The sequence below is a fragment of the Grampus griseus genome, assembly GCF_964374135.1.
Source record: "Grampus griseus genome assembly, chromosome: 3".
Classification (NCBI taxonomy): Eukaryota; Metazoa; Chordata; class Mammalia; order Artiodactyla; family Delphinidae; genus Grampus; species Grampus griseus.
Genome location: NC_139019.1, coordinates 59,572,980 through 59,587,317, shown reverse-complemented (window position 1 = coordinate 59,587,317; position 14,338 = coordinate 59,572,980). Strand labels below are relative to the sequence as shown.

The window sequence follows — 14,338 nt, the reverse complement described above, 5'->3', positions numbered from 1 at the left end:
TCCCTGGACCCTCCTCATCACAAGTCTGCAAAAATCACGCTAGAGGGATGGCCTGGGTTTCCCTGGAGAACCGCAGGTCTGTAATTCCTGAACCCTTCCTTTGGGAAGAGACGTGCATAAGAACCCCATCGTACACCAGCACATGGCATCCTGGCCCTAATGTTTTTCTCATCCCCGTAGGCTGCACTGAAGGACCCCATCTCCTAGTCTGGAGCTACAAACTCCTGGGGTCCCCAGACTGTGAGGGTCCTTAAAGAATGACCTCTTTATTAATGGACAATCTTTCTTGGTTCCTACACTACTATGGTACCGCTAGCCTGGGGGCAGAGCCCACGCTCAAAGAAGTTCAAGGCTGGAAAAAAGGTCATTTAAGTTATTCATTGGAAAAGCCAGGTTACTGCCCACTTTCTGCCTCTTGCCTCTGGTGTGCTATTCTAACAGCTTACAGCTCAGTCATACAGCTGTGACCTTCATAACAGCAGCCACTAACCACATGCGGCTACTGAGCAGTTAAATGTGACCAGTCTGAATGAGATGTGCCATGAGTATGAAACACCAGATTTGAATACTTATGGGAAAAAAAACGTAAAATTAAGTTGCTAATCACTTCATATTGATTAAATGTCAGAATGATAATATTTTGGACAAAATGAGTGAAATAAAATGTTATTAAAATTTGTTTCACCTGTTTCCTTTTCCTTTTTTTTTTCTTTAAATGTGGCTGCCAGAACATTTAAAATGACACATGTGGCTGACATTATATTTTTACTGGACAACGCTCCTCTAAATTGGTGGTTCCCACCCAAAGCACGGTCCCTGGGCCAGCAGCATCAACATCACCCGGGAACTTGTTAGAAACGCAGACTCTCAGGCCTCATCCAGACCTGCTGAATCAGAAACTGTGGGATGGAGTCCTTCGTGTAAGTCTTCTGATGCACACTCAAGTTTGAGAACCACTGCTCTAGCTTATCCCTAGTTACATTGAACTACACAGGGAAAGAAGCAGTCATGAGCATAACTTCTGCAGGTAGATATGCTAGGTTTGAATCCTGGCCTTGCCAGTCACCAGCTGTGTGATCCTGGGCAAGTTATAAAAGCCTCAGTTATCCCCCCATCTCTAATATCGGAATGATGATAGTACCCACCTTCCTGGGTAGTTGCTTGGATTAAATGGAATGCCAAGTACCTAGCACATAGCGAGTGCTCAAAAGACGAAGTTGTTTTTTTTTTTTTTTAATAAATTTATTTACTTAATTTATTTATTTTTGGCTGCGTTGGGTCTTCGTTGCTGCGTGCGGGCTTTCTCTAGTTGAGTCGAGCGGGGGCTACTCTTCGTTGCGGTGCAAGGGCTTCTCATTGCGGTGGCTTCTCTTGTTGAGGATCATGGGCTCTAGGCGCGCGGGCGCAGTAGTTGTGGTGTGTGGGCGCAGTAGTTGTGGCTCACGGGCTCTAGGGCACAGGCTCAGTAGTTGTGGTGCACGGGCTTAGTTGCTCCGCTGCATGTGGGATCTTCCCGGACCAGGGCTCGAACCTGTGTCCCCTGCATTGGCAGGCGGATTCTTAAACCACTGCACCACGAGGGAAGCCCCATAGTAGGCATTTAATACTCGTTAATTTTCAGCCCTCTCTTCCTTCATAGATCAATGTTTTTTTAGAACTTGAGTGGGAGTTACTTTACATGTTCTAAGTCAACCCTGTCAATTTAGAAATAAGGAACTAAAACTTGGTAGTGTCCCCAAGTCACACAGCAGAACAACCCCTACCTTCCTGGTCTCTCCCTTTACTACAACACACAGCACTGGGAAAGGCTGGTCATCTGCGATCACTCACTGGTTTTCATTTAGGGATGTTAAGACATGGAGCTTGCAGCATAAATATTGGGCTCTACCAGAGCCTATTGACCTGAAAGTGTAGGGTATTATCTACCTGCCTTTAAAGAACAATAAATTAGGCAAAAATCGAGTTGTATACACATATTCTAAAGTGAGTATGTCAACCATTGGCAACAAAAATTCTGAAATGTTCTCCCTACCTCCTGTTTTCTTAGAATACATTTATGGTGGTTTTATTTATTGAGCACTTATTATGTGCCAGGGCCATATATCCGTGAGCAAAACAGTTTAAAATCCCTGTTCTCACAGAACTTCCAGAGGAGGAAGACAGAGCTTTCTTTATTCTTTAAAGAATGGAGGGCTTCCCTGGTGGCGCAGTGGTTGAGAGTCCGCCTGCCGATGCAGGGGACACGGGTTCGTGCCCCGGTCCGGGAAGATCCCACATGCTGCGGAGCGGCTGGGCCCGTGAGCCATGGCCGCTGAGCCTGCGCGTCCGGAGCCTGTGCTCCGCAACGGGAGAGGCCACAACAGTGAGAGGCCCGCGTACCGCAAAAAAAAAAAAAAAAAATGGAAAAGCTTTTTGTCTATTAGAAGATGATAGAAGGTACGATGGGGAATAATAAAGCTGAAAAGGGGACCGGGAGTACTGAGGGGCTGCAGTTTTTAAAAAGGTGCTTCGGGAGGTATCATTGAGAAGGTGACACACGAGGAAAGACTCAAAGGAGGAGAGGAGATGAGCCAGGCCATGTCCGGGGGCAGGACTAAGGCCCGAGATGGAACATGTTCAAGAAAGTTCTGACACATTTGAGGAAGAGCAAAGAGGCCAGTGGGCTGGGGCCGCGCCAGTGAGGAGAGGAGGGTGGAGAAATCATGGGGGCAAACCATTCGCGGGCTTATCGAACTTTCCAGACACTGTTGGTTTTGCCACCCCCGCTTCTTTATGACAACATAAATTAAATGACTGGGTGATAAAAACTGTAATTGCCAGCAAATGGAAAATGAAAAAAAAAATTCTTTCGTAGAGGTTAACAGCATCAAACAGTATAAGAAGAAAAGCAGCGTGGTTGGGAGTTACAGTGTGGAAATTTAAAGATTTCACTCACCAAGAATTTAGGCATCACTTACCCAAAGGACAGCGTGAACCAAACAATCGTAAGCTTTATGGTATTGTCCTTGACTGGGTAGGTGAAACAGCTCATAAAAGTCAACCAAATCTGTGAAATATTAGAGAGTTAATTTTCTTAGGCAGTTACCTAGTCAACCGCATTTCCCAACCTCCTCCAACAAATTATAAAAAATGTTGAGTTTTCTTTGGGCTGGATTCATTTGAACTTACAGTGTAAAAGCTAAAGGCTATAGGAAACCAAATTTTTGGTTTCTGGAATTTTTATTTATCAGCTTCCAATGGACAAAGTAGCTCAAGACATCAGTGTACCCCATCACTGCCAGGACTCCTTGCCTAATACCTTCCCTCCCCAAAGAGGGAATGTCTTGGTAACCCCGCTAATCCCAAGGGGATCCTATTACCTGGTCCTACTCTAGGAATCGGGTGTCCTGGGCAGAAGGGGGAAGAACCCCATTCACGGGACAGATTGAGTCAATCCTGTTTCTGACTAACCTCAAGTACCAAGTTGGCCAGCAAGTCAGGATGGGCTTGTTACTTACTCCATACAGTTCTGTGCGGATCCGAACAAAACACCTCCTGTACCATGTTCCTGTGTCACTCTCGATTTCGATCAGCTCATCTATTTGTCTTGGGGTTTTGATTCTGTTTACCTGTAAGGAGCAACAGAGGGCAAAGTGTTGAGTTCTCTTCTCTGAAGTTGGCGGAGTTTAGGCTTACAATTTGTTTTTAAAGGAGTGAAAGCTGACTCCAACAAAAAGGAAGCAGGTATTTGATACACAAGCAGGTATCCATACATATATGAGACCACTGGTGTAAGTACAGAGACTCAAAAGAACTGAATAAAGAATGAATGGGGAAAAAAAAAGAACAAATGGAAGGGAATACCATGAAGAAGAGGGGGAAGAGTAAGTAGTAATGGAATAATATGAAAACAAAATACCCTTCTCTGAATCACTAGTAAAAAGGCACACATTAGGGGGTTGGGGAGGGATGGATTGGGATTTGGGGATTAGTAGAAGCAAACTATTATATAGAGAATGGATAAACAACAAGCTCCTACTGTAAACACAGGGAACTATATTCAATATCCTGTGATAAACTGTAATGGAAAAGAATATGAAAAAGAATGAATATGCATGTATAACTGAATCACTTTGCTGTACCGCAGAAATTAACACAAGATTGTAAATCAACTGTACTTCAATAAAATAAATTTTTTAAAAAAGGCATACATTAGCAGATTAAACATCCAGATAGATTCGCTTCTAGATTAAGAACTACTTTGCTTAGACTAAAATGACTGAACACACTTTTCTTTGGAATCTGCTTATTTGATGAATTTGGCCCCTAAACATAGTTCTTAAAGCTTTCCCATCAAACTTCCATTCTTAGAGCATCCCTGTGACCCTTGCTTCCTTCTCCCACAGCCCCTGACAGTGCCTGGTCAGCAAGTACCCGCAGGTGACCATGAGGTGAGGTCCAGTGAATGAGCTTCAATTACAAGCCTCAACACGGACTCTTCAAGGTTAGAAGGGGAAGAAATGATGGAGGATCAGCCTGAAGCTGTATCCATGACTTAAACTAGCCTCCTTTTGCTAAGGAAAAGAACAAAGAGTCAGGAGAAGCAATGCTTCCAACACAGAGAATGAAACCTGAAAATAGAGAGAGAGAGAAAAAAAAGCATGGTTCCTTTGTGGACCTGTCCCATCTGACCCTTTCAGTCAACATCTAACTGCTGTTGATACACCTGAGAGAGGACACAGGAATGTGTACACATTACCCTGCCAGGGATAACTCCTGAACAGATCTTTCTGGAGAGTCTGCCAACATCCAAAGGAGCACTTCTATCATGAGACTCCAGCTGCCAAGACTGGCTTTTGACAGAGGTGATTTGGGGACCCTCAGTATCTTTCAAATTACACCAGGTGGGCAGTAGCCTCTTCATGGCTATGTAAACAAAGATGTCCATATTTAATGACAATAATGTCTGAGTTAATGTCTGGGATTCCAAACAGAGTCAGCTCCAAATCATCCATGTAGGCATTATTTTGTGATATTCCAGAATTCCTTTTTTTAAATCACAGGGGTATTCTTCTTCTTCTTTTTTTTTTTGTTTGTATTTAATGAAAGATTCATCAAATTCTACAGTGCTTTACAGTTTTCAAAAGTTTCACACAAGTGATTTCATATAATCCCATAATAACCCCTTTCTTTCTCCTACCCCTATACTGCCCCTCCTCCTTTAACTCTCCCCACTGGTAACCACTAGTTTGTTCTCTGTAGCTGTGAGTCTGTTTCTGTTTTGTTATATTCATTAGCTTGTATTTTTTAGATTCCACATATAAGTGATACCATACAGTGTTTGTCTTTCTCTGACTTATTTCACTTAGCATAATGCCCTCCAAGTCCATCCATGTTGCTGCAAATGGCAAAATTTCATTCTTTTTTTATGGCTGAGTAATATTCCATTATATATACATACCACATCTTCTTTATCCATTCATTTGTTGATGGACACTTAAGTTTCTTCCATACCTTGGCAATTGTAAATAATGCTGCTATAAACACTGGGGTGTATGTATCTTTTCAAATTAGTGTGTTTGGTTTTTTTGGATATATACCCAAGAGTGGAATTGCTGGATCATATGGTAGTTCTATTTTTAGTTTTTTGAGGTAACTCCATACTGTTTTCTACATTGGCTACCCCAGTTTACATTCCTTCGAGCAGTGTACGAGGGTACCCTTTTCTCCAAATCCTCGCCAACGTTTGTTATTTGTATTCTTTCTGATGATAGCCATTCTGACTTGACATATTACTTTTGGGAGGCTTCTTCTCCACTCATCAATGTTTGTGCATTCTTTCATTGGCACCCATGGGGAGCCAGGCCTAGCACTAGACCCTGGAGGTGCAAACATAAAACATCACACCATCCAAGCAATTACCATACAAATTAGAAAGTACTCTAACGGAAATCTATATCAGATGGGAGAGACATATTGTACAGAATACCCAAGTTGACCTGAGAGTGAGAAAAAAGCCTTCATGGACTGTGGAATTTGAGTTGGAGCTTATGGAAAAGTATGTCATTTGCCATGTGTGTCAACTACTTGAAGGGCATTCCAAGTGGGAGGAATATCATGTGCAAATGTCCAGGGGTGTGAGAGAAAAGAATGTATTGGAAACTACATAGCATTTGCTATTCCTGAAGAATAGTGCAAGGGCAGAGGGCAGTGAGTAAGGAGGGCTGAAACAAATCAGTGGCAGGAAGGGTGGAAAGGTAAGAGACAATAATGAGAGATATTTAGGATGGCGGATAATAGGACACAGTGATTTCTTGGACATACTGGAGATAAAGAAAGAAATAGGATAGTTTTCGGGGCTCTGGTTTGGGTGGTGCTGGTGGTACTTGCTGATAGAATTTTGGACAAGGAAGAGGTTTGGAAACTCTTAAGGTGAGAAGTTCAGATTTAGAAATTCAGAATTTGAAGGGCCTATGGTACATAGGAGTATGGCCACAAAGACCTTCAACATGTACGTCTGGAGCTCAGGAGATTTGCCCATTAGGAGAGAGAGATCTAGGAAGTAGCTGAGATAAGCTAAGGAGAGTGTGTAGGGTTAAAAGGGAAGTTAGCTGCAAATAAAGCCCTGAAAAACAATATTTCAAGTAGGCACATAGGAAGAAAAGCTTAGAAAGGAGAGAAGGAAGGCATGTGAATTCACTGTATTGTATCAATAGATATAACAAGGAAAAAGACAAATGTGTCATGGTGGAATCATGTCATGACTTTGAAAGTTACATATAAATGACTTTGAGATTACCCATTCTTTCAGAGTGTTCCCACCTTATTCCCACTTAACCCTTATACAGTAATATTAACGTGGATGACCATGAGTGAACTTGGTACCTCAGACCTTCTGGAAGAAAAAGCAGGTTAGCAGGGCAATGAGGCCCTACAGAGACACCTTCTCAGAAGTCTTGGGTAAAGGGTTTATCCTCATCTAGCTGAGAAGGGTTAGGGACACTGAGTATCTAAATAACATCTCAAGATTCTTCTTGCCTTATGATCCTTTAATTTAAAAATATTCTTGGGGCTTCCCTGGTGACGCAGTGGTTAAGAATCCGCCTGCCAATGCATGGGACACGGCTTCGAGCCCTGGTCCGGGAAGATCCCACATGCTGCGGAGCAACTAAGCCTGTGAGCCACAACTACTGAGCCTGTGCTCTAGAGCCCACGAGCCACAGCTACCGAAGCCCGCACACCTAGAGCCCACGCTCCGCAACAAGAGAAGCCACTGCAATGAGAAGCCCACACACTGCAACAAAGAGTAGCCCCCCTCGCCACAACTAGAGAAAGCCCGTGTGCAGCAACAAAGACCCAATGCAGCCAAAAAAATAAATCAATAAAATAAATCAATTTTAAATAAATAAATAAATAAATAAATTTATTTAAAAAAAATTTCTTGGATTCCCTGGTGGTCCAATGGTTAAGACTCCATGCTTCCACTGCAGGGTGCGCGGGTTTGATCCCTGGTCAGGGAACTAAGATCCCGCATGCTGTGGGATTCACCAAAAAAAAAAAAAAAACAAAACTTTTCCTTTATTGTTAATTTACTCAAAAGAAGGGCCTAGTCAAAGGCTCCCAGGGCCTCTGTGGAAGACATCCATTATTGATCTTCATTTCTCCATTACACTGCAGAAAAAAATTTTATTAATTGAGAATCTGTGATAATTTGAACAGAGGCTAGACTGAAGTCTATATTCACACTATGAAAAATCCATTTCCTATTAAAACATGAAATGAATAAATAAGATTTCAGGGGACTGTTTAATCAGGAACTATTTGACTTATTTTAAGAACTATAATTGATATTATTTATAAGACACTGAAGATCTTGCTTATATCCCCTTTAAACCTATTTTAGACAAAACATTTTTTGTCTATGCTGCATATATCAAAGGATTTAAAAACCACTGTTCTTTTTTATTTTGGTGGAGGTGCTGGGGAAAAAAAAACATTGTTCTTTCCAAAAAATTCCATGCATCCAATTTTCATTAGTTTAGACTAGTTTTCCCATTGAGAATAAATTTTGTAACTAGAGGATGGAAGAACATTCCACGCAGAGGGAACAGCACATACAACAGTAGCACGGCAGGCATAGGTAAAATGGCAAGTATGAAAGACGAGCGGCTGGTGCAGCGAGAGAACAATTTACAACCAGGCCTTTTCAGAAAAGGTTTCTCGACCTCTGGTGTGGAGGATTCACTGAGAAGCAGTACTCACCGTGAAGACTTTCTCAGGCTGACCCCGTGCTCTCATGTTTGTGTCATGAATTAACTTCAGAATCATCCAGGCTTCATCATGTTTTCCAACCTAAGAAATATGAGTAGACAGTGAAGGGCCAGGAGGTGAAACACACATACTCCCTGATTTTCCAATAACCATGTGGTATTGTCAGATCCAATTGGGTGTAACAGTGCAAATGCATTTAGGTTCGTCCCATTGGAACACACAGGCTACTTGGATATCCTGGAGTGCATTAGCAGCTCAAGGGATGTGCCTCTAACCAGACATAGCACCTTTGGATAGTAAGGTCCATTTATAAAACAAGAAGCCACATTCTCTTCGTTGAGGGAAATGACTTGCTTGAGGAGGAACGTTAGTGCTTTCTGGCCACAAGGCAGCTTTTTCACATGCTGGTTGTCGAAAGCATGACCCCATGAAACCAAACCCTCCATGGTTCCGTCGTAGGAAGGAAAAATGTACCAATGAAGAGGCAAACATACTTTCCTAGAATTTGAAGGGACTCGTTCCACTGTATGCAGTTTCTTTGAGTATTTGTAATGATGAGCGTTACCTCCAACAAGAACCGTGGGCTTTCAGGCATGAACGTGAGGGCCACCACTGAGCAGACGCAGGGGAGGGCGCAGACGATGATGAACACACGCCAACTATGAAACTCGTAGGCGGACCCCATGTTGAAGCTCCATCCTGGAAAAGGAAGACAGGAGGGGTGAGGAGAGCCTTCTCCAGACTGCCTGCTGGGACAGCGAGGTCCCCACGTCACCGTTGAGTGTCCATACCTCAAACTGATTCACAGTCAAATCTTACCACCCCCAGAAGAATGAGCTGATATGGGCATCAGCCACAGTGACCAGTTCAGCTTGAAGACGGCCAACAGCAGTGCTGGGAAGAAAAATGCTTGGAATCAAAGGGGTCTGCACCTACGGACGCGGTGTGTTTCTGAACAACCAAACTCCAAAGGCCAAGGTAAATGAATTTGGGACAGTGCTTTTTCCAACAGAGCCCTGGGCTGGGTATCTTCTGTCTCCAGCAGACCACTCTGCACACTTGTCTCTGCTGTGTGCCAGGAAATGGCCCTCTATGGACCATAGCAACTGGCCCCCTTGCCCACCAGCTTCCAGTTGGGTTTGAATAAAGGAAGCACTGGCAGGAGAACAGAGGGTGGCAGCAGGGTGCAGGATATTTATTCCCCTTGCTTCCCTTCTCCCCTCCTCCTGGCTGCGTGGAGGTTTGACAGTGGGTGTGCTCACCCCCTGGAAGCTTCTCGTGAAACCACAGCTCTTGTCAGGTTCTGGCAATCCCTGTCCCTCCTTGCCCTTTGAGGCATAGTGGGCACAGGATGCCCTTCTGCTACTAGCTCCGAGGTACTTTATTCTTCTGTACTGGTTTCTCTTAACTGTTCCCATGCAGCTCTTTTCAGCGACCCCCTCTGAGGGTGTCACTGGTTTCCTGCCAGCATGCTGAGCAGTGCAATGATTAAGAACTGGCATTTGCCAATCTTTCCCCACGCACATGCCATACACTAGATCAAGAGAATTTTAAATTTCTGAACAGGTTTTTATTATAATATAATGAAAACAAGCAAACAGGATACCGATGGAAATCTCTCAAGAACTAAAAGAAAAGCAATATTTGAATGAATGTAAAATGGTTGAAAGCAAAATTCCACCATGACTCTAAAGGAGAAAGAATGAAGCATATCAAGTCTAATTGAAAACAGAGAAGAGATTGATGGAGGCATAGATGAATTATGTGAGGCAAAATTCTAATTTTTGCAATTCTTGGTATTTAGAAGGCTGCTGTGAGCAAAAGTCAGATAGTCTACATTCCATCCCTGGGAGACTAGTATAATTATTCATTGTTTGCACAGGAGCCAAGTGAGATGCTGGAGGTGCCATGAGTTCCTCGAGGCCACAGAGCTGAAGTTATGCACCAGAATCTTCTCTACCGGGATTTGAGGCAGAATCTTATACCACACATGTCCGCATGTCTATGCTTACTCAAACACAGACTTTGTTGATAAATCATATAAACAACCTACATCATATAAACATGCTACATCAATCTTAGATTCATAAGCACTTTCTGGGAATTTAATACCTGAGGACTATGTGGACTGCTAAATTAACTACAACATAAACTTTAGGAGGGGATGCCTCCTCTCAATGTTTTATGTAGCAGAAGTTCAAACGTCTCAGATATCCAAAACACAGAGGAAATCATATGACGGAACTAAGAAAACATACCTTGTTCACTTCACATTTGATCTAAGAGCTTCATATAAAGGAATTCTTTTTTAAAAGTGCTGGAGCCAACGGAAACTGATCCCCACCTACGTATCTGAGCTCATCTTCTGCTGGTCCCCTCCTTCACTTGGTCCATCCCACCGACCTGCTTCAAGTTCTCTGAACACACAAAGCTTAATTCCATTTTAGGGGCTTTGCCTTATTTCCTAGGAAGCCCAGCCATGCACTGAAAGGATGGTGGTTGTATGTCAGCCAGCCTTCCTATGAGTTTTGAAGTGAGAGGATTTTTCAGTATTTCTTGTCCTCAAAGGAGTCCCCTCGGGGTCTTTGCGTTTGACGTTTTCCCTTCCTGGACTGCTCTGCCTGAGTATTTGCATACATGCATGCCTCCTTTATACTTTCCAGGTCTCAGTTTAAGGTCATCTCTTCAGAGAGGCCTGAACACCCAATCCCACTCTTATCATCGAGACCTGCTTTATTGTCTCCACAGCACTACTGCTATCTAAAGCTGTGAATTCATTGATTTGTTTTTTTTTTTTTGCTGTCTCTCCCTTTCCACACCATGAAAGCAGGAATTCTGCTTTTGTGACTCAGCAATATAACCCCAGTGCCTATAGCAAGTCCTGGTCTATAGGAAGTGTTCTTTAAATGTTTGTTAAATGCACACGCGCACGCACACACACACACACACACACACACACACAAGCATACCCTTTTGCGTTTACATATGTACTTGAACATGTACAGAATTGCTGTAGGCTACTTTTGTTTTGACATTTTTTCTGAATCTACACTAAGCAGCAAAACAACTCTGATTTACTTTTTCAAATTAAATTTGTAATTTGTATACAGTAAAATTTTTTATTACTTTTTTTTTTTTTTTTTTTTGCGGTTCGCAGGCCTCTCACTGTTGTGGCCTCTCCCGTTACGGAGCACAGGCTCCGGACGCGCAGGCTCAGCGGCCATGGCTCACGGGCCCAGCCGCTCCGTGGCATGTGGGATCCTCCCGGACCGAGGCACGAACCCGTGTCCCCTGCATCGGCAGGCGGACTCTCAACCACTGCGCCACCAGGGAAGCCCTGTTATTACTTTTTAAGTTACATCGTTCTGTGAGTTTGATAAATGTACGGAGTCACGTAACCACCATCATAATCAGGATACAGATTGTTGCATCACCCCGAAACATTCCTTCCCGCTGCCCCTTCAGAGTCAACCCCTCCTCTATGCCTGACCCCTGGCAATCACTGGTCTGTTCTCCGTCCCTACAGTTTTGCCTTTTCCACAATGTCATATAAATGGATGTATATTGTACGCAGCTTTTAAACTCTGGCTTCTCACACTTCGCATAACGCATTCATGCAGACTGCTGCACATTTTAATAGTTGCGGCTTTTCATTGCTGAGTAGCATTTCACTGTGTGGATATTTCATGTGTTTACCCACTCATCAGCTGAAGGACGGCTGGAATTTTTCCATTTTTAGGGGATTATAAATAAAGCCGTTATAAACACTTCAGACGGCTTTTCGTGTATCCCAAAGTTTTCCCTTTCTCTTGGGTAAATACCTAGGACTGGGTAAATTGAGTCATTTAATAAGTATATGCTTAGGTTTATAAGAAACTGCAAACTATTTTCCACAGTGGCTGTACCATTTTGCCCCCCTACCACTAGTATATGAGAGTTCTAGCTTCTTTACACACTTCCCACCACCTTTTTGCCAGTTCTTTTTTTTTTTTTTTTTTTGGTTAAATTTTGGCCTTCTATAGGTGTGTAGCGGTATCTCACCATGATTTTAATTTGCACTTCCCTAATGCCTAGTGATACCTTAATTTACTTTCTGTTCATTCATTCATACTTTTATTGAGTGCCTCTCTGTACCAGTCACAGTGCTGAGATGTAGAGGCTAACGCTTATTTCCCGTCCTCAAGGAGTTAAAGTACAGAAGAAGAGGCAGATGTGTTAACAGACATGATAAACAGTATGACTCCTGCTAGAACAGGTTCTAAAGGAAGTGTAGAGGGAGTACAGAAGGGGTGGAGGTACCTATCCCAAGGAGTCTTCTCGTAAGAGCCCTTGATAAATTTCTTGTCTGATTTGGGTCCATGAAAACGAAGAGAGCAAATTCATAAATTTCTAACATCCAAGTTTGAGATACAGTTCAAATCAGTACTAAAGAAGCAGAAGAGACCAGCCAGGACTGATGGTGCCATGCCCGATCCCCGACTCTCTCCTACTGTATTACAGCTATTTGACTTGAAGAGAGAAAGGAGAGCCCTAGAAGCAGGAGGGAGTCCTAGAAAAGGAGTTCAACCCTACTCCCCTTTTAGGATATGCCCTGGGATGGGAGGGGCGGTACGGAGAGACAGAGACTGATGGATGATATCCTGTGGCCTGAATGAGGGCTAGACACAGTGAGGGTCTTAAGAAATGACCCTGCAGATGCTTTGTAAAACTAAAATACCATTAACCTAGATTAAAAATGAATGATAAGAATGACGACAATGACTGCCATAACTACTCGGCGGTGAATTCTCAGGACCCCTCCTCCCCAGCTCCATTTCAAGATGAGTCACATTTGCATTTGAGAGTGACACAAAGCCCAAACCACAGACATCAGGAAGTGGGGAGACATGAGCATGGAGTGAAGGACTAGAATGTGATACAAGCCACATGCAACTGGGAAAGCGGTTGTTGCTTTCGGATATTCACCCGCACTTAGTAAAACGGATTCTCTTCTTCATGTTGGCACCATGCCTTTTTTGTCTTTAAAAAAAAAAAAGATTCTTGCATAGACGGTGGTTCTAACTGTCCTTTGGACTTTGTTTAAAATACCCATTAGAATATCATACTGAGGGATTTATCTAAACATAATGTACATTCCAGGCAAGGAAGGACCTCAATTAGGGTATTACAGAAAGCGGTGACTGTGCAGCGCTAATCAGCGTGGCACTAATAAGGGTGTTATGTGTCTTGCATGATAATCAAGGCCATTTACCAGGCTCAAGCTGATGTGCTCTGAATGCAGAAACCAGATGCCTTCCCAGCTGCCTGACTGTCTGAAATCTTTCAAGGTGCCAAGGCAGAAGAGTGGTCCACACGGAGAAGAATGCTGGCTTTCATGTTCTTTTCCGGCTCTGTTCCTGAAGTACTGGTGAATTGGCACCTACTCTATTGATCTATATTTGATTGATAGTTATATGATATTTTCAATGACCCGGTTCCTTGGTAAGAAGGCATATTTTAGGTACAAGACACAAATGTCCTAGAACATTAGTATTATTAATGAATATTAATAAAAAATAAATACTACAGGTGAGATCAGTTTTCAATAACTAAAACATAAATCACCTATATTTCTGTGTCAGTGGTCTTCACTCACAAGGCACATAGCCAACTAAAATTCTCTTTGGAAAAGTGGCTCCAAATACATTTTCTCAAGTGGCCAACAAGCTTAGGAAGGGAACAATGATCAGGTGAATTTCTGCTTTTATTCCTATAGAAATAAAATGTTATCCCCTCAACCTGTCACTGGTTTAAAATATAAGTACTATCTAATCAGCATGAAACATTAATCCTCAGCTAGAAACTCAGGTTGTCACACATCTAGTATTATCTGTGGCTCCATAAGATTCAACCAGGTGCAGCTGGACAGTCCTTGTGGCCGATATCAGCAGACATTTTTCACCTTCTTCTCAGTTGTTAAAAAAAGGGGGGGAAAAGCAAGGGTGAAGATAATAGGTAAATAAACTATGGTACAGGGGCTTCCCTGGTGGCACAGTGGTTGAGAGTCCGCCTGCCAATGCAGGGGACACGGGTTCGTGCCCCGGTCTGG

The 14,338-nt window shown here is 43.0% G+C and overlaps 1 protein-coding gene across 1 annotated transcript in view; it reads right to left on the bottom strand.

The window, feature by feature from the left end:
* The window catches only part of SV2C (synaptic vesicle glycoprotein 2C), a gene marked incomplete at both ends in the record, with an annotated part of 178,614 nt that overhangs the window by 23,999 nt on the left and 140,277 nt on the right, over positions 1-14,338 (bottom strand). Inside the window, 4 exons of the mRNA XM_082651005.1 lie at positions 2,958-3,046; positions 3,498-3,608; positions 8,242-8,331; positions 8,816-8,949. Of these exons, the coding sequence (XP_082507131.1) occupies positions 2,958-3,046; positions 3,498-3,608; positions 8,242-8,331; positions 8,816-8,949 (424 nt within the window). The remainder of the gene's footprint in view (positions 1-2,957; positions 3,047-3,497; positions 3,609-8,241; positions 8,332-8,815; positions 8,950-14,338) is intronic.